This window comes from Podarcis cretensis (assembly GCF_951804945.1).
Source record: "Podarcis cretensis genome assembly, chromosome: 1".
NCBI lineage: Eukaryota > Metazoa > Chordata > Lepidosauria > Squamata > Lacertidae > Podarcis > Podarcis cretensis.
In genome coordinates this window covers 16,816,193-16,834,828 of record NC_137170.1, presented here as the reverse complement: position 1 = coordinate 16,834,828, position 18,636 = coordinate 16,816,193, and the positions used below count along the sequence as shown (strand labels likewise).

Genomic DNA, 18,636 nt, shown 5'->3' with positions numbered 1-18,636 from the left:
GCACAATTTGGACAAAATGTGCTGCAACTTGCTTTAGGTATAGTTTATCGTTCATTGCAGTGGTTTGTAAAGAAAATACAACGCTGTGAGAGCAGTTGTAAGTCACAAACCTTGTTCCACAATTTTGTACTGGCTTTAATGCCTTGTTACTGATGATGATAGATAATAATAATAAGAAAATGTGGTGCAACTTGAAAGAAGCATTTTTTTTTATTTTAACTTGTTGAGGATTAGTATACCGCATGATGGTGCGATGTTTGGCTGCCAGATTTTTAAAGTAGAGAGATCTGTAATTTAATTTGAATACAAATTCTACTTTAAAGTGAGTCTCTAAAATCTGATGCTTAAAGGTCTTGCCTTCTATCCACTCATAAATAAGCTCAGCAGTTTGCTATAGCAACTCAGGTAGTTGCAAACACATTCAAAACACATTTGCGCATTTCTAGCACCTGTGTCAGTAAAATCGTTAACTGGAAGTCTAACATTGATTATGACTCAGTCGAATTATTCTAGAAGGTGGATCCTTGAGTAACCCTGAATATAAACTGGATTGGGTTTGGGTTTTTTTGGTTCTGTTCTCATGAATGTCAGCCATACCTATAAAACCTTCTTTTGTTTCATTGGCTGAAAATGTTTCACTTTTCGGGGGTTCAGGAGGCATATTCCTGAAAGTGGTCACCTTAGTACAGAATATGGTGGACTTTGGGCTGGGCATGTTTTTTTCTTTGAAGTCTGCTGAGACAAGAGTAGTAAAGAACTCTGCACCTCACTATAAATTTGCTAGCTTGGATCCTATGATAAGTTGACTTAGGATGCTTACAGGAGAGTTTCTCATCTTCTAATGCTAGCGCCCACGTGAGAAAAGACTCTCCAGAACAATGTGAGATGGGGAAATGTGTGTTGGGGGGTGGCATCTTCTGCGGGGAGGGGTAATTGCCGAAAATTGGACTTGGATCCCAGTACCTGACATTCAGAAGACATCTTAAGGCAGCCCTGTTCAGGGAAGTTTTTAACGTGTGATTTTACTGTATTTTTGGTTTTTATGGAAGCCGCCCAGAGTGGCTGGGAAGGCCCAGCCAGATGGGCGGGATATAAATAATAAATTATTATTATTATTATTATTATTATTATTATTATTATTAGCTTTAATGTAAGGGATTTCACAAAAGGAAAGTGTCCTGTTCTCTTCTTTATTATTAATATTACCATCTTTCTCTCCCCTGCCCTCACACCAGGGAAATGCAAACCTTCTTTGCTTGTACTGACTCCAGATTATCAGGGATCCATTAGCCCCCATACCTCAACCCACCCTATTCAGCAGGTTCCTCTGAAGCCCAGAGGGGAAATCAGCATTTGCCAGCCTCCTTCCATGGACTCTTCTCTAGACCATCCCAGCCCTTTCTAGCTACATCCGCTCATTTAACCTATTGTGCATTGTACACAATTTGTCACGTTGATGTATATCCTATATTGAACAAGACAGGGCAAGAACTCTAGGATAGGGTTTTCACATTTCATAATTTGATGATTTTTTTTCTATAGTCTCCAGGGATTATTGAAATTATAGTATGTGTTTTCCCTCAGGGAGCAGCCTTTACATCACTGTACTAGTGAAAAAGTATGGTATCATAAATTTTAGTTAAATAAATAAGTTGTGTCGCAGTTGAAGACATACTACAGTATTCCAGAGAGGGAAGGATATTTAGTTTTATAGCTGGTTACAAAAAACCCCCCTGGTTTTACTGTTATTTGCTTCTTCCCTTTTTTGTTGTGATGCTTGAATGGCTTAGGTGGGCAGAATAATGATAAAATCCACAGAAGTGCCATTACTATCACTTAAAGATAATGAATCCACAAGCCAAATTGCATTGGTTGTTCATAGAAGCCCAGCACAGGTAATTGGAAGGTGGAATCCGCAACTGAAAATCTCTTCCATCTATCGTAACTAATTACCTTGAATGTCTAGACATCTTCTACACAAAAGCAATGCAGTATTTGTTAAGTGGCTCAAAGATTTTAACTTGCCCAGATACTAGATCTCTCCTCCCATTCCTAGGTCCAGACTGCCAAAGTGTTTTTTAAGTTGAGCATACTTTGCAATTGCCATTATTTTTGTTGAAATAACTTCTGCTTCCTTCCTATTTTCACTTCAGTAAGGTAGAGCTATAATACCTAAAGTGGTCCCATTATTCCACTAAATTGCTTCTTCTCTTCTGGATCCTTAAAGCCAGGTTCCTTTTTCCAAGGACGAATTAAGTGGTTGTCTTTTCAGCCCCCCCCCCCCCCAAATCTATGTCAGATTCAGATTTGATGAGTAAGTTCTTCCCAGAATGTACACAGCCTGACTTTCTTTTTTTCACTGAACTGTGTTAAGGGAGGCTTGCCACAAATTATGCTGACCATTGTAATGTTATTCCAGATCTACATGGGGTAAGAAAAGCACACAGTAGCTTATTAGTCATAAGCTTGTTTTCTGCAAGTAGAATAACTTTGTGTATTAAATGCTGACTGGCAGAAAATTAATTACCTTATTAAATGAAAAATCAAAACTGAGATGACTCTGATGTGTACCTTCTTTCCTTTGTTTTCCAGAGACTAATAGACAAGTCCAGAGTAACTTGTGTAAAATGGGTTCCTGGTTCAGAAAGCCTCTTCCTAGTAGCGCATTCCAGTGGCAATATGTACTTGTATAATGTGGAACACAATTGTGGTACCACAGCCCCACACTATCAGCTACTCAAACAAGGAGAAAGTTTTGCAGTCCATACATGCAAGAGCAAATCTACACGAAACCCTTTGCTTAAATGGACAGTAGGCGAGGGGGCCCTGAACGAATTTGCTTTTTCCCCAGATGGGAAATTCTTGGCATGTGTAAGCCAGGATGGCTTTCTTCGTGTATTTAACTTTGATTCTGTGGAGTTGCACGGTACAATGAAAAGCTACTTTGGAGGGCTGCTGTGCGCATGTTGGAGCCCCGATGGCAAATACATCGTGACAGGCGGAGAAGATGACTTAGTGACTGTCTGGTCTTTTGTGGACTGCCGAGTGATAGCTAGAGGCCACGGGCACAAATCCTGGGTCAGCGTTGTGGCCTTTGATCCGTATACCACTAGCGTAGAAGAAAGCGACCCGATGGAATTCAGCGGCAGTGACGAGGACTTCCAAGACCTCCTTCATTTTGGAAGGGATCGAGCAAATAGCACGCAGTCTAGGCTATCTAAAAGGAACTCTACGGACAGTCGTCCAGTAAGTGTAACATACAGGTTTGGTTCAGTGGGCCAGGACACGCAGCTATGCTTATGGGACCTAACAGAAGACATCCTCTTCCCACACCAACCCCTCTCGAGAGCAAGGACACACACAAATGTCATGAATGCAACCAGCCCACCTGCAGGAAGCGGTGGAGCTAATCCAGGCAGCAATGGAAACAGCATCACAACACCTGGGAACTCTGTGCCCCCTCCTCTTCCACGGTCCAATAGCCTTCCACATTCTGCCGTCTCCAATTCTGGCAGTAAAAGCAGTGTCATGGACGGCGCCATTGCCTCTGGCGTTAGTAAGTTTGCAACCTTATCACTACACGATCGGAAGGAGAGGCACCATGAAAAAGACCACAAGCGAAACCATAGTATGGGACATATATCTAGTAAGAGCAGTGACAAACTGAACCTAGTTACTAAAACCAAAACGGACCCAGCAAAAACTTTGGGAACGCCCCTGTGTCCCAGAATGGAGGAAGTTCCTTTGTTAGAGCCTCTTATCTGTAAAAAGATAGCACACGAAAGACTGACTGTGTTAATTTTTCTTGAAGACTGTATAGTCACTGCTTGTCAGGAGGGATTTATTTGCACATGGGCAAGGCCTGGTAAAGTGGTAAGTTTTAACCCTTAATGCTGCATCAAAGAAGTAGAACTTGAATAGGTAGTTTTTCTCAAAACATAACTGAATGTTGAATATAAAATTTCTTTATGCTTAATGTAAAAAAAGAAAAAGAAAAAAAGAAAAGATTATTTCCTCAGAGCCATACTTTTGGATACTGCATGCCATATTTCTGAACGATTTGAAGTGTCTGGCCCAGGTAAAGTTCTTTTGAAATACCGTTGCCTTCCAGCTGGAGAAGTGTTGTGTATCCAAAGTGTCCGTGATAGTTTTCCTATATTTTCAAAAGCTATTTTTGTATAACATGATTCAGACAAATCTAAAAAAAAAAATCAACTAGTGAGGGTAGAATTGTAAGGGCATTCAGGATATCGGATTGGTTGCAGCTTGGGTAAGCTGTAGCTTTGCATAACATGCATTCTGGGTAAATTGAAGTTGGAACACTTATTCTGACAGGAATCCATAAAGCAGGGTCTGTTCTCACTTTTTTTTTTCTTTCCAAAAGTTAGTCTCTTCCTCCTTCGGTGATCATCTCAAGAGCAGTTTTCAGTGTCGCCATTTAAAATTTGAATAAACTTGGTATTAAATATACGTTGTAATATCCTGATCTTTAATATCAATCTTCTCCAAATATGTAAGGTCACTTTTTTAAAAAAAAGGCTTCCTAGTGAATTGTATCCCTTACTCATTTCTACCCCCTAATCACTTTACAGAACGTTTGTGTTAAAGGTATTTTTAATTCATGCATTTTTCATTAAATCCACAGGCTTAAAATGTGGCACTAGTGATGTCTTCTTTCATGTTAAGAAACTGAAATTATCTATTTAATATTTAGTACTTTCTACTGATAAAAATTATTTTGCCTTCAAATACTCATGGGCAATTTGCAGGCTATGGCCAAGCTCCAAGACTTTTGAGGTGGCTTTTGGGCATGCAATTTGGTTGACTTTGGCTTGCTCTTCTCAGAGGGGGCTCCCCAAAAGCAACCATTAAGGGTTGGGGGGATCCTTTAATTCAGAACCCAACACTGTGTGAGGGGTTAGAGCTGCAAGCAAAGACTTGGGAAGCCCAGTGTGTGCATTGGAATGCACACATGGGTTCTCCTGATCTCTGCCTATGATGGATAAACCAGCAAAAGACCCTAAATGGCAGCTGGTTATCTTCTGTAGATCTTCCTGAAGGTTCCTAAACTTGGTTCCTAAATCTTCCAAAACTTGGAAAGTATTGTTGAGAGTTTCTGAAGTGCATCTGTTTTACAAAATTAACACTCTTCCAGTAGACATTAATGCCCATTTTGACTGTAAGGATTCACAGCTTCTCTAAAATATGTAATAATTGGATATTTTAAGTGAAATCTTATCAAACATGTTCTGGTATGTAATGTCACCTGTATGCCTTATCTTGGATAGACAATCTGGAAAAATACGGCATTGCTTTTCGTGCAGGGGGAATAGCAAATGGTAAGGATAAAGGACAAAACTGTCTATGTTCCCAAGTGCTAAAATCATGGAAATGTGTGTATTTCTGTGCCAGGGGCCAAACAGTTTTGAAGGTAATTTTGCAGATGTGCATTGCTGAGCTATCGTTGGCAGCTATCCAAGCCCCTCTGCTTACTATATTCTAAAGTAACTTAACATTCATCCTTTGGCTACTTGCATTTCTATTAAGTAAAAATTCTGCAAAGAAGTTGTCTTTAATCGGTACAGGTCGTAACTTGCACGCAAATGACAATTTGATTTGGAGCACATTTCAAATATTTCAGAGATAAGTATGCAGTACCAAAAGCTAGGATTTCTATATTTGGCCAATGCGGAAATCTTTAATTAAAGGTAAGTTTCATGCTGATGTTGTTCACTAGGTCTTTGAAAACTAATATCACACACTGATGTAAATGCCATATTGTTTAGGATGTGTTTATTTAGAATGGGTTTCAAATTATTATTATGCTTTATTTTTGCAGTCGGTGAGCTCACTCAGCTGGCCTAAATTAGCAAGTTAGGTGATATGTTTACATGGCTCTGGCCAAGAAAGTCTTTGTTCCAGAAAGGTGTTAATAAGCACCATTTTCGTTCTATAGGAGAGCACTTACTAAACTTTATACTTATTTAATGAGTCTTCAGAAACACTCATGGTAACATATTTCTTTCCCTTGGGTTATACACTGCATATGTTAGTCTTGCCTATAGTTTAGTTCCGTAGCTTTTAAAGAGTTTAAAGCTGCTACCTTCCCGCGTTGACATTTCTCTCCCAGACTCCTCGAAAAGTACTTCCATTGGCCTTTTCCTCTGCTGAATTTGTTTCCCACCCACCCTTTGGCAGAGGATCTCAATTGGAAAGAAGGGCCACAAACTTCCAGTTTGAGGAGCAAATGGGCCAGAAGACTCAACCAGTTGCGCAGTTTGAAACCTCACTGCTACTGAGCCAACCCTGTCTTTTTCCTTCCTCACCTGTCTGTCTGCCAGGCTGATGCAGTCAGGAAAGCAAATGTTATTTTCTTGAGAAGAACAGGGTTCGAATAGGCAGGGACGGGCAACCTGCGGTATTTGTATTGGGCTCCCTTCAGCCCCAGCCATCATGGCTGATGGTTGAGGACAATGGGAGTTGTAGTCTGACCACACCTGGAAAGCCGCAGGCTAACCCATCCCTGGTACGGACAGTCCCTCCCTAGAATAAACAGCTTTTGTCTGGATGATACTTGGCTAGACTTGAGTCTCAGAGACCCATAGGGCAGAGGAAGCCAATGTAGTGCCCTGCAGATGTCACTGGACAATATCTCCCCCCACCACCGCCATAGGGCACAGACAGACTCGCTGCCGGGTTGGAGCAAGAAGATCTACGCTACAAACATTATGACCTCCGTGTAGCATTCGCACCATGTCTTGAGCTTCCTTAACTTCCTTTCTCTTTTGAAATGCTACTTAAACACGAGTTCAGATCTAAAGCACCATGTTCAGCAGAAAACATGGGACAAGCCCATGTTGCATACCGCAGCAACATTTTAGAAGTGCACTAATTTGTGGGAGAAACTACCTACTCTACAGGAAACAAAACTTCTCAGTAATGACTTTGTAAAAATATATATATATATATATGCTGTACTACTGGGAAAGACAAAACTGCTTATCTATCTCTCGGCCATTTCCTTCCTGATTACATCGTATGGCAGAGATGGCAGGAAAGCTTTTGCATTTCTTTTGCAGTGCTACTGTCACACATGGAGGTGTTGCTTTCAGTAGCAGGCTAATCTGCAGCCCTCCAGGTGCTACTGGACTGCAGCTCCCATCAACCCCCATGCAGCAGAGCCAAAGGCTGGGGATGATGGGAGCTGCAGTCTAGTAAAACCTATAGGGCCAAAGCATTGTTATCCCTGATCTACAACCCCTTGTAATTTCAGGGGAACTTGCCACTACTTAACCGGAAAACTCATGGTAAAAAAGAATAGACAACTGCAAATGAATACAGTAGTTGAGTGAAATGGCAGCATATACCCTGGCTGAGAAAATGTGTTACCACTTTGTACAACAAAATGCACATGAAATTTAGAATATTTATTTGAACTATATTGTACAGGGAAAAATCTAGAGTTAAATTATAGAACGTCCTTTAGTTTTCCAATAAACAGGAACTATATAGTACAGCATCATGTTTAAATGAGTTCTATCATTGCTGTTTTAACAGACATTTTGTTTTACTTTTTGGGCATGGGAAGACGTCATGTTTACTACTAAATCTTCATTGGCAAAGGGCATTTCATTTGTTAGAACTGAAGTATAAAGTGCTGTTGGGAAGTACTATCTTATTTTGTTTGATTTAATTTTAAATTCAGGGATGGTTAGGAATTGCTAAATCAGTTCTTGATTTTGAGGTTGCCATGATATAAAATGAAATATATTGAACCATAAACAAACGGGAGTTGGGATTCCTTGAAATATTGCCATGCAAAGTTCTCGGGATTGGTGTTGGCTTAGTACACCAGGTTAAGAAGCTGCCCAGTTGAGAGTGGGCCAGTTACTTCTGTGAAGCCAGGAAAGAGTAATTGCCTTATTATGTGGGTGTCCAGATTAGGAGGGAAAGATTCTTACTAAAGACTTTTCAGAAATGCTTGATCTTTTGGAACTCAGTTATGTACTTGAAAAGACTGTATATGTCTCCTCCTACCACGTTAAAGCTACTAAATTTGCATTTAGAATAACTGCTGGCCTGCTTGTGTTCTTAAAGAAAGAAAACCAGCTAATTTACTGTCACATAACTTGTGTAAAGTTTAAAAGCGAGACTTTTTTCCTGCATTTATGAAATCTGTATACATGAATTTGTTAAGATTGACACATTAGGTGATACTGTACAAAATTGTAATGATATAGTGAAAAAAAATCAACAGTAAAATTCATATGTATTTTCTTTATAAACGTCCATCTAATTTCTTGACAACTTGAATAAATTTCATAAGAGCCTTTCTAACATAACAAATTGTTAAACTAAATTGACTGTTGCAATAATAATGAAGCTTTAATAAGTATTGTTATATTTATAATTTTAAAAAATCATGTTTGTTTCATACTGCTTATTTTTTAGCGTTTTATGTCACTGTTTCAGCTGAAGAACCCTACTAAATACTTGACATTACAGAATAATTTACTGGGGTTGTCCTCTGTATACTGACATTAAATAAAAAGTGTGACTGAACTGTAAAATGTAGATAACTGTCAATAGTGCTTCTCATGCCTGAAGTTCTAATATTGATCTGCCGCAGTTAAGACTTCTATGCAGGAAGAAGCATATTCCTGAACAAAAAATGGCCACCGTGAAACTGCTGCCTCTGTAACTGCCATTTTTATAAATGACCAATGTACAACCTCTTATTTCATACAATTTTCAGATGTCAGCTTTGACTTACTTACTTATATTGATCTGTCATAATTCATGTCCATTTGAACTGTCATAGATACCATACTGGATTGTTATATGACTTAAATGAGAAAATATGCAGTGGGCGTGGTTAAAATTGGTGTTTCTAGTTTAAATAACAGGGAATTGTGGGAGAAGGTAAGATGATGATGTAAATCCATTAAACAACCAATGGAATGGAGAATTGATGCCTTTTGGATTCTACAGGAGCTCTTTTGTTTATCAACAATGCACGTTAATGTTTAAGGGCTTTAGGGGCTGCTCACCAGAATGAAGTGCATAAAAGGACAACCCAAGGCTAACTTTAAACACAGATTCGTGCAACTCTGAAGTGTTTGGGTAATGTAGGCTGCTGATACTGCAGGATGTTGCTGGCAAAATTTAATTCAAATTTGGTTAGACCACTTGGTTCTTTCTGTGTTCTCTCCAAAAGCAAGAGTTCTTAATTGTATCAGAAGCAGGCATGGTATTGTCACTAGAAGGTATCTTCCCCAGGCTGGCACGTTGAATATGGATTTAAAAATCCATCTCCCAACTTGGTTTCCAAAGCCATACTTCCTACTACTGTTCGGTTACGTTACTTTCTAGTTACCCAATTCCTTTGATTCCTGTCTATTTGCCTCTGTGCACCAAAGTGGCTTTAAATCTAGCAGTAACCCCCCCTCCCCAAGCTTTATGAAAACACAGAATGAAAAGGGGAGGGGGTGGAGCTGTCCTTGCTGAAGAGTTATATGACCACTACCTTCGGGTACAGAGTCTGTGTCACAGCAAGATCATATTCATTTGAAGCCCAGCGTCTAATCTGACTTTCAGCATATAGCTTTCCCCAGGAAAAGCATTTGAAGATTCTCTGCACTGGCTCCAGTTTAATTTTTGAATGGATCACCCCTAATTTTGGCCATTGGGCAACTTAGCTTCCAAACTTGACGAGAGAGACAAGCTCCTCAGTGGGTACGGCAGTTTCTGCTAAATTAGCAACCGTAACCATATCTTGGTGTGTGATCCTACTTGCAGAGAGTATATACCTTGAACATATGAAGGCTATTGCTCCTTGAAGTTTGCTATATTCAGGATACCAGTATGGTACCCCCCAGATTTCATTTGATTCCTACCTCCATCAGCCCAAGCCAGCCTGGCTGATGGTTGGTGATGATGGAATAAGTAGCACAGCAACACCTGGAGGCACCATGTTAGGTACCCCTGGCAATAGACCTTGTAGAAGTGACATGCAGTGCACTAGAGCACGGTGCCCCAATTACTGCCAAATGCTTTTTCGTGTCTCATTGATAGAAGCAGAGTATGTTGCAAAAGGGAAAGTGGATATATTTGAGAAGAAGTCTGGAAGAAGAACTTACATTACATCAATAAGATTATGCAGTCTTAATTTCTGTAAAGAGATTGAGTGGTGTCCAGTGAAGTCTTCCAACAGAAGTAATACATCAGATGAATGGGAGGCAGGCAAATTTTGGCGATTCTGCCTCCCCCTGCACCCCCTAAATGCGTTTCATAGGGCTCCCCATTGTTAACCAGTCTTGAATGGAATAGCTTGTTTTTATTGCGCCTAAAGAGAGCAGCCTTTTTTGTTTGTCAGGTAGCTTTGGCTCTCACTGTCTCAATATTTGTTGCAGTGTGTTATGCAAGGTACCGGTTTTCTCCCTGAGTATTTGCATAGAAGCAATGTTGTTTCAACTTTGTCTGCTTGCCCAAGAAAAATACTTGAATCGTTCTAAGAACCTTTTCCTGTCTTGATGTGCCAAGCATTCGAAAAGAAAAGGTTTATATTGATCATAGTTGGATTTCTTTTTGATAGTTTCCTTGTACAACCTTTCTGATACAGTCAATTTTCTTTAAAGGAAACCAGGGAATGATCCTGTCTCCCTTCTGTGGATGGTAGATGAACCCTTTCAATCACTCCGATGTATGTGCAAACAAAAAGGAAAAAATAGAGAGAGCAGCTGGATTCCCTCCTTAGACTTAAGGATGGTACCTTAAGAGATTCAAGATGTATTATGCCCTACTTGTTATATTTGATAGAGAAATAGCTACCTTTTCATTCTATCGAGTAAATGATTACTTGAAAGGGATGCCTACATAATAACCATGGAAAGTTGGGCCAGTGAAAATTTATTGATCCTCATATAGTAAGTGTGAGACCTACAGAAAACCTGTCTTCAGTTATTCTACAATGTCTCTGCTAAGCTTCTTTTCTTTCCCACATGTGACTGAGATATGCATGTAATAGATTTTGTTGAAGCTGATCAATGTCATCTTATAAGAAAACCATTGATTACAGTGTTGATGGTTTCTGTTTCCCAAGCCCCACAAAGCCAAGATATATTTGATCCCTGATTATATCTCTATACTTGGGGCATACCAGCTCAGATGTCAGCTGCACCCCAAGGCACTAAATATATTTTGATTCTTCCCTGGTTGGGAAATTTAGGGGATAAATACATATTAAATAGGAATGATCTACACTATAATAAATGAAAGTCTCTTCTTATTTGGGTTTAAAGCAAACTCTTCTCCAGAGCCCTGCACTATCCAGAAACAGATGAAACAATACCAAAAATACCCACAAGGGAATAATAGAACACACAGGCTTCAAGTAGTGATCTTTTTCAAACTCTTTATTACTTCAGAGCTGAAATGTCCTACTTCTAGCTTTAACAGAATTAGATAATTGGGGATCTTACAGCTGTTGCTGGGATCCAGCTGCTTTCAGCCCCAGCCAGCATGATCAGGGATGTGGAAGTTGTAGCCCATAACATTTGCTGGATGGTGGTGGTGGTGGTTGTTATTATTACTATTACTATTATTATTATTATTTAAAGTTATTAAAGGAAGCAAAATGGAACTACAATAATATTTTAACACCCTAGGGTTCCACAGCTTAAATTGCTGTACTTGGGGAGAAGTGAATGGAGGCCGCACACAGTATTTGAGCTAGTTTGTTAAGCAGCTTGAAAACTATAAAGTATGAGAAGTTCTTTATACTTAAGTGCTCCTTGAACAGGCCTGTGGTGATGGGGACTGACTGATCAATACAAAAGTTCTCTGGGTATCAAATGAGAGCCAGTGTGGTGTAGTGGTTAAGAGCGGTAGTCTCGTAATCTGGGGAACCGGGTTCGCGTCTCCGCTCCTCCACATGCAGCTGCTGGGTGACCTTGGGCCAGTCACACTTCTTTGAGGTCTCTCAGCCCCACTCACCTCACAGAGTGTTTGTTGTGGGGGAGGAAGGGAAAGGAGAATGTTAGCCGCTTTGAGACTCCTTAAAGGGAGTGAAAGGCGGGATATCAAATCCAAACTCTTCTTCTTCTTCTACCGAGAAGGGCCTCTGCCTGGTTCCAGCGTGGTATAGTGGTTAAGAACGGTGGATTTGTAATCTGGTGAACCGGATTCGCTTCCCTGCTCCTCCACATGCAGCTGCTGGGTGACCTTGGGCTAGTCACACGTCTCTGAAGTCTCTCAGCCTCACTCAGCTCACAGAGTGTTTGTTGTGGGGGAGGAAGGGAAAGGAGACTGTTAGCCGCTTTGAGACTCCTTAAAGGGAGTGAAAGGCGGGATATCAAATCCAAACTCTTCTTCTTCTTCTTCAATTAGTCACGTAGTTCTCTGGACCCAGGCCCAAGTGTTTTAGATAATTTTGAAGGTCATTTTTATACTGTTAAACAGCTTTGTGCTGACGGGAGTCACCATTTGTTAGCTTGAACAGCTTAGAACTTGGAAAGAGTAATAGAAGACAATTAGAATATTAAAATTTGCCAACTCTTGCTGAACTAGCAATGCTCAAAGACTGCCCAATTTGCCTTTGAACATAGATGTTTCATTCTTAGTTACCGTATTTTTTGCCCCATAGGGCGCACCGGCCCATAGGACGCACCTAGTTTTTTTGGGGGGTGGGGGGAAATAAAGAAAAAAAAAAAATTCCCCCCCCCCCAGAACAGGCAGCTCTCCGCAAGCCTTGGGAGACCGGCACGACTTCCCGCCGGGCTCCCACGCCTTGCAGGTATCTGCCTGAAGCCCAAACCAGGTCGGGGAACAGTGGGATGGCGGCGTTCCGCCTCCCTGCTGTCCCCCGAGCTTGTGGGGATGGCGGCAGGGAGAAGCGCTCTTCTCCCCACCGCCAGCCTTCAAACCAGGTCAGGGAACCGAAGCCCGGGGCGCGCTGTGCAGTGTGCCCCAGGCTTCGAGATGCAGGCTGCTATCCGCAAGCCTAGGGAGCCCGACGGGAACTCTTGCGGGCTCCCAAGGCTTGCGGAGAGCTTCCTGAAGCCTGGAGAGCGAGAGGGGTCAGTGCGCACCGACCCCTCTCGCTCTCCAGGCTTCAGCGAAAGCCTGCATTCACCCTATAGGACGCATACACATTTCCCCTTCATTTTTGGAGGGGGAAAAGTGTGTCCTATAGGGCAAAAAATACGGTACTTATGGCTAATGGATCTATTACTGGCAACTGGCTATAGGAGGAAAAATGAATCATTAAAGCTGGGCTTAGCAATGGCTGTTATTGTGTGTACTCCGCAAGCAAAAGTCCATAGCTCAGTTGCAAACTGGGCCTGCTCTAGATATGATGTTGCCTGATAGAGCATCAAATGCCCTCTTTCAAGGTACATAGTACCCAAGGCCAGCCAAGTTATTTTGGCACCTGAAGAAGAAAATCCTTCAAGCACTTCTTCCTGGCAGTAAAAAGAATAAGCCGCAATTTCCTGCTCTTTAATGATACTCAAAATCAGGTACTTGAGGTGGATGCTTCACTTTCTCTAATGATCGGGCCAGCCCTGGAGAGAGTTCATGGTGTTTGTATACAGAAGATTCTAGATTCACTGGCAAGCACCTGCAGTTAAAGGATTTAAACTGGATTTTAACAAGTAGAGCTGCTGTTAATCAGAATACTTGGACCAATGGACAATAGTCATATTTTGTAATTCCCCCCCATACTTAACCCACCTTATGCAGAGTTTAGAATATGATGGCCTCTCATTTCATTGCTTTATTTTAAAAGGACACACTTCCGGCATTTATAGTTTCATAGATAGTTTTGAATGGGTACATGCCATAGAAGTTCTAAGAAGCCAGAATGCTGGATGAATAAGATTTTCATGCCTGGCAGAAGCAGAACATATTATGCAAATCCAGCAAATAGATGTAATTTCTTCATAATCATACAGGTCACAGAATTCAGCTTCTCTTGGTCCAGAGCTCCTGAGTCAGGCTAGCTGCTCACAGCCAGCCAATTAGAACTTGCTCGTTCAGAGGCTGTATACTAATGCTTAAAGAAATTGTTGGGAAAGTTACACACCTCTGACAGTTTTTCAAGTCTGTGCATGGGGGGGGGATCTATTTCCCCATCCAAACACACCTTTGCATTAGGGATATATGTTTGAGTACATTTACATATCCAAATATACATGTATTTGCTCTGCACTACGTTTTTTCAATGGGATGCGTGTGCAGTCACACCATAGGAGATCATGGGTCCAGCTGCCTTGGAAATGGGGACATGTTCCCCCTTCTCTCCTCCCCTGCCCCCCAGCAGTGACAGATGAGAAGAAATGGTGGCTGTGAAGAGCTATGGAAATGTGCAGAAATGAAATCTGGAGGCATGAACCATGGGGACTTTGGCAGTGAAAAGTGATCCTTATCAATTCAGCTGAGAGCACCACTACAGACATCTGTCTATTAAGTCAAATTTTGTTGTCAAACTCTGATTATGAACACCTGGGTTAACAGTAAATCATTGATGTTGGATGATATTCATCATTTGGACCTGTGGCCTAACCAAGTAAAGCAATTTGTTTATTAATATTGACATGTATGAGAAACGTAAAGAATATAGTGACCATACAGATATCAGCCACAGAACAGACTGTGTTTTTTAACTACGTTGGTTAAGGGTTGCCCATTAGCATTTATTTTGCCTATTGAATCCGACTGTGGGGCTGTCACTCCTATGACATGGCAAGTTTGTGCAGATGGTTTAGATCTGACTTCACATTTGTTTGCTACTTTCTCCTGTCTCATGTTTCTAGCTAATGCTATACTCTTTATTCAGAGTGGTGTTTTTTTAAAGGCTCCTTTCCCATTTTGAAATCAGCAGTTTTACACATTTTTCTCTGGGACATAACTTTGGTGTGGGGTGTGCTAGACTATGTTGTGCATAACACTGTCATATGAAAAGTGTGTGCCTACCAAAACAGTGGTTAGGCTACTGGGCTTAAAATGAAGACACTTTGAATAATACCCTAGTGCACCCGGAGGAGCTATGTCTTTCTTTCTGTGCTGCTACCTGAAATGTCATCTTGAATAAACTTGGTTTAGACATTTTTAAGAGATGAAAATATCAGGCCAGGTTCTGGTCTGGGTAGCTTGTGTTCTCCAAAGCAGGGCACTTTTGTCCAACCTGGTTTCAAGAGCAGGGAGTATACTTCTCTTTCATAGCGCTTTCTCAGTATTTGGGCCGGACCCCAAAAGAGCTCCTGTAGATTCTGAAGACTTAATTCTACATTACAATTAATAATAATAATAATGATTTGTACCCCGCCTATCTGGTTGATCCAACCTGAATTTCACAATATTCAGGTAAGAAAAATACCTGCAAAACCAAGTATTCAAAATGAGGGATTTCCCCCATGCATACTTAAAGTGGAACAATGGTATTTAAGAAACAAAACTAAAAAAACAAGCACCCAAGTTAGGTGTAGATGCCAGTGTATCTGTTAGGGGAGGGGTGTAATACAGAAATGTTCAGAACCGTATCTCTAAAGCCAGCTTTGCTAGCCTTGCTGATCAGTTTCTGATTGGAGAAACTGTTGCTAAGTGAGCTGCAAATTAAATATGAAACGAGCATTTCCCATTGTTTAAAACTCAAGTTTTTTAAAAAAATGCTAATTGGAAACGTGAGAGTTCACTGCAAGCGCAACCACTAGCTGCAGTTGCTTATTAGTGTTCCGTTTGTGGGTTTCATTAGAGGTGAAATGATTTCCTATTAAAGGGTTGCTTCCCTGTGATGTCTATGTCTGACATAGCAACATTGGTTCTGTTGGCTTGGCAGATCCACAGGCTGGGAAGGGTCCATTACGTCATTTGAAAAAGCAGGGTAATTATTTCCCCCCAACCAGCAGTTCTGCATCTAAGAAACAATAGGCTGCAGCATCTTTGCTTGGCATAGATACAGTGGCTGAGAGGGGCTCCAGCTTGCACTGTGAAACATCTGGCTGAAGAGCCCCTCACGAATACCTGTGTCTTATGGTTGCAAGGCGCATACAGCAGGGAGAGATACATGTTGATCGTAACCTCCTGGTAAAAGACTTGTGGCACAAATGTGCCCTGTAGCTCACTGACTTTATGTTTTTAATAGGATAGCTTAAGTTTTGTAAGACATGAGCTAAAATCTAATCGTACTACGGTCATAATCAAGATTCCTGGGGCCTATTGAAAATGAATACATACTGTGATATAAGCTTCTGTGGACTAAAACCCACTTCGTCACGTTTTATCAGGATACTTCATGTTCATTTTAAAGCAGCAACCATATTCCTTGCTGCTACACCCCTGGAATTCTAATTATGATCTACATCTTATAAGTTACTTTGAACTAAACTGCTACATAAAGAGCGAAATCGTTCGTGTTAAGACGTTCAAACAATGTGATCTATCACTTTGGAGTCATAATATGCAAATGCCACTGTGCACTGAAAGTCTACAGATATATATAGAACTGTTTAGAAAACTAAATGCTGGGTTCTCTTGCTGGATTAATGCAAATTGCTTTGTTTGCAGGGTTTATTGCCATCCCAAAACCAGGCCAATTCTCCAAGTGGAACTGTAGTATAGCCATCACATTTCTGCTAGCAAATCTTTGAACACAGAACAAGAAGTAATGGCAATGGAACCAGGAGCTGCTGTTCAGCCAGGGAGCACCACAAATTCTTAAAGGCAGAGTGTAAACTTGGAGTTATGTGAATCACATAGTGTTTTACAAAAATAATAATGTAATGAATTCTTTTTACAGCTAATATTTAGGCTGATGGCCAAAAGAAGGATTTTGCTAAAAAATACTTCTTTTGGTGTTGCAGTTAAAAATAGTATAACTTTTCCAGTTTCTCTGTAAAACAAAATGTTTGTTAAATCTGAATAAGTTTAATGGTTATATAAATTAGAACTTCATTGTTGGGTTTTTTTGCACTGATTTTTTTTATCCAGCAATGGTTAGTCTAGAATGCTCTCATGGGAAATGAAAGTCATTACTTTCTGGCTTCATAAATGTAATTCAGGAAGATGGATGCTGCAATCATAGAGGTTCCCCCCTCCCCCCAAAAAAGATTGTTTGCACTTAAATAGCTTAATGCTAGTAGAAAATTACTTTTAAATGGGTGTTTGGACACCCTCTAAAGCTATGTTATGGGGAAAGAGATCCTTTGTATCTATTAAACATTTTATTTTAATAATGTTTTGAGCTACAATCAATCTGTATTATATGTGTAAATAATGTAATTCAGTGATCGGGGGAGAAATGAGTCATTACACTAGTAATTTTCATTTAGGAAAGTGATATTTCTAATTCAGAAAATACATATTAAACTATCTTGAATATGCAGTTTTGTTTATGTTCTGTTTAAATTAAATCAACTGTGATGTAATCTTTTTTGAATGTAATATTGGCGTGGACATGCAGGGCATATTCATTTTGGAAACACTCAGGTTGGATTCACTACCTATTTAACCAAGCTTGCCCTTTGTTATAAGACATAATAATTCCCCACTATATTCTAAACACTACATCAATTCTTAAAATTAGTCTAATTTTCTAATCAAGGTTAGCCACTTAACAGTAGGACTATCCATTTTTATATATTAGAAATGCAATGTAGCATATTTTAAGGCTAGCGTAATTTTAAATGTTGGTTTAAAATTCAGTGTAAGAGCAATACAGTGAAATAGGTTGATACAATAGAATAATGTGTCAAACTATACAGTTTGTTTTCCAGAAAAAGACATGTCTTCTGTTGGAGGAGAGATTTGACAGCCTACAAAGTCTAACTGCTGCTTAGTTAGTATTAAACTGATTTTGAACAGTATAAAGACACTAGATTTCAATTCAGTTCTTCACTGGTAGTGGTTCCCACCCTGTGGAACGCCCTCCCATCAGATGTCAAAGGAATAAACAAATATGACGTTTAGAAGACACCTGAAGGCAGCCCAGTTTAGGGAGGTTTTTTAATGTTTGATGTTTTAATGTATTTTTAATCTCCTGTTGGAAGCCGCCCAGAGTGGCTGCGGAAAACCAGCCAGATGGGCGGGGTATAAGTAATAGATTATTGCTATTTTTATTAATATTCATTGAAGAAAATGCTGTCTGCTTGATACCAGGGTCTATGAGGGCTGGGTATTATTTTCCTGATAGTGAAAGCCTCACCTTTTTAACTTTTTGAGTTAAACTTTTTGAGTTAAAGTAGTCTTCTTATCCCTCCCCCCCCCAAACATATCTAGTAACATGACAAGTTTTAATGCCTCCTCACAAAAACAAAAACAAAATCTGGTCCCCAAACATAACACATTTAGTCATATTCACCTGTGTTTAAAAGCTCTGGTCTTCAAAGATAGCTTTTTATATATTTGGATGGGTGTGGGCAGGCAGGCAGCTAGCTACTCATATTGCCTGTTACATTCAAAACTCTGCAGCTAGATCTAAATCTGTCAGACCATGTTTCTCAAAGTGGTGCGAATCACTTTTTTGAACAGCATGTTTCAAAATCGGATCATGGAGCCCTGGGCTCCCTCAGGAGGAATGGCAGGCTATAAACGAATAGGGGAAACCCTTCCGCTTTTCCAAAGGACTGCTCTGGCATGTAA

At 40.3% G+C, this 18,636-nt stretch overlaps 1 protein-coding gene across 2 annotated transcripts in view; it reads left to right on the top strand.

The window, feature by feature from the left end:
• WDR20 (WD repeat domain 20) overlaps positions 1 to 17,380 on the top strand; it is a 57,502-nt gene extending 40,122 nt beyond the window's left edge. For both annotated transcript variants that reach the window (XM_079996013.1, XM_079996014.1), the window contains exons 3-4: positions 2,593 to 3,873; positions 16,564 to 17,380. In XM_079996013.1, the coding sequence (XP_079852139.1) occupies positions 2,593 to 3,873; positions 16,564 to 16,617 (1,335 nt within the window). In that variant the 3' untranslated portion in view covers positions 16,618 to 17,380. The remainder of the gene's footprint in view (positions 1 to 2,592; positions 3,874 to 16,563) is intronic.
• Positions 17,381 to 18,636: the final 1,256 nt, after the last annotated feature.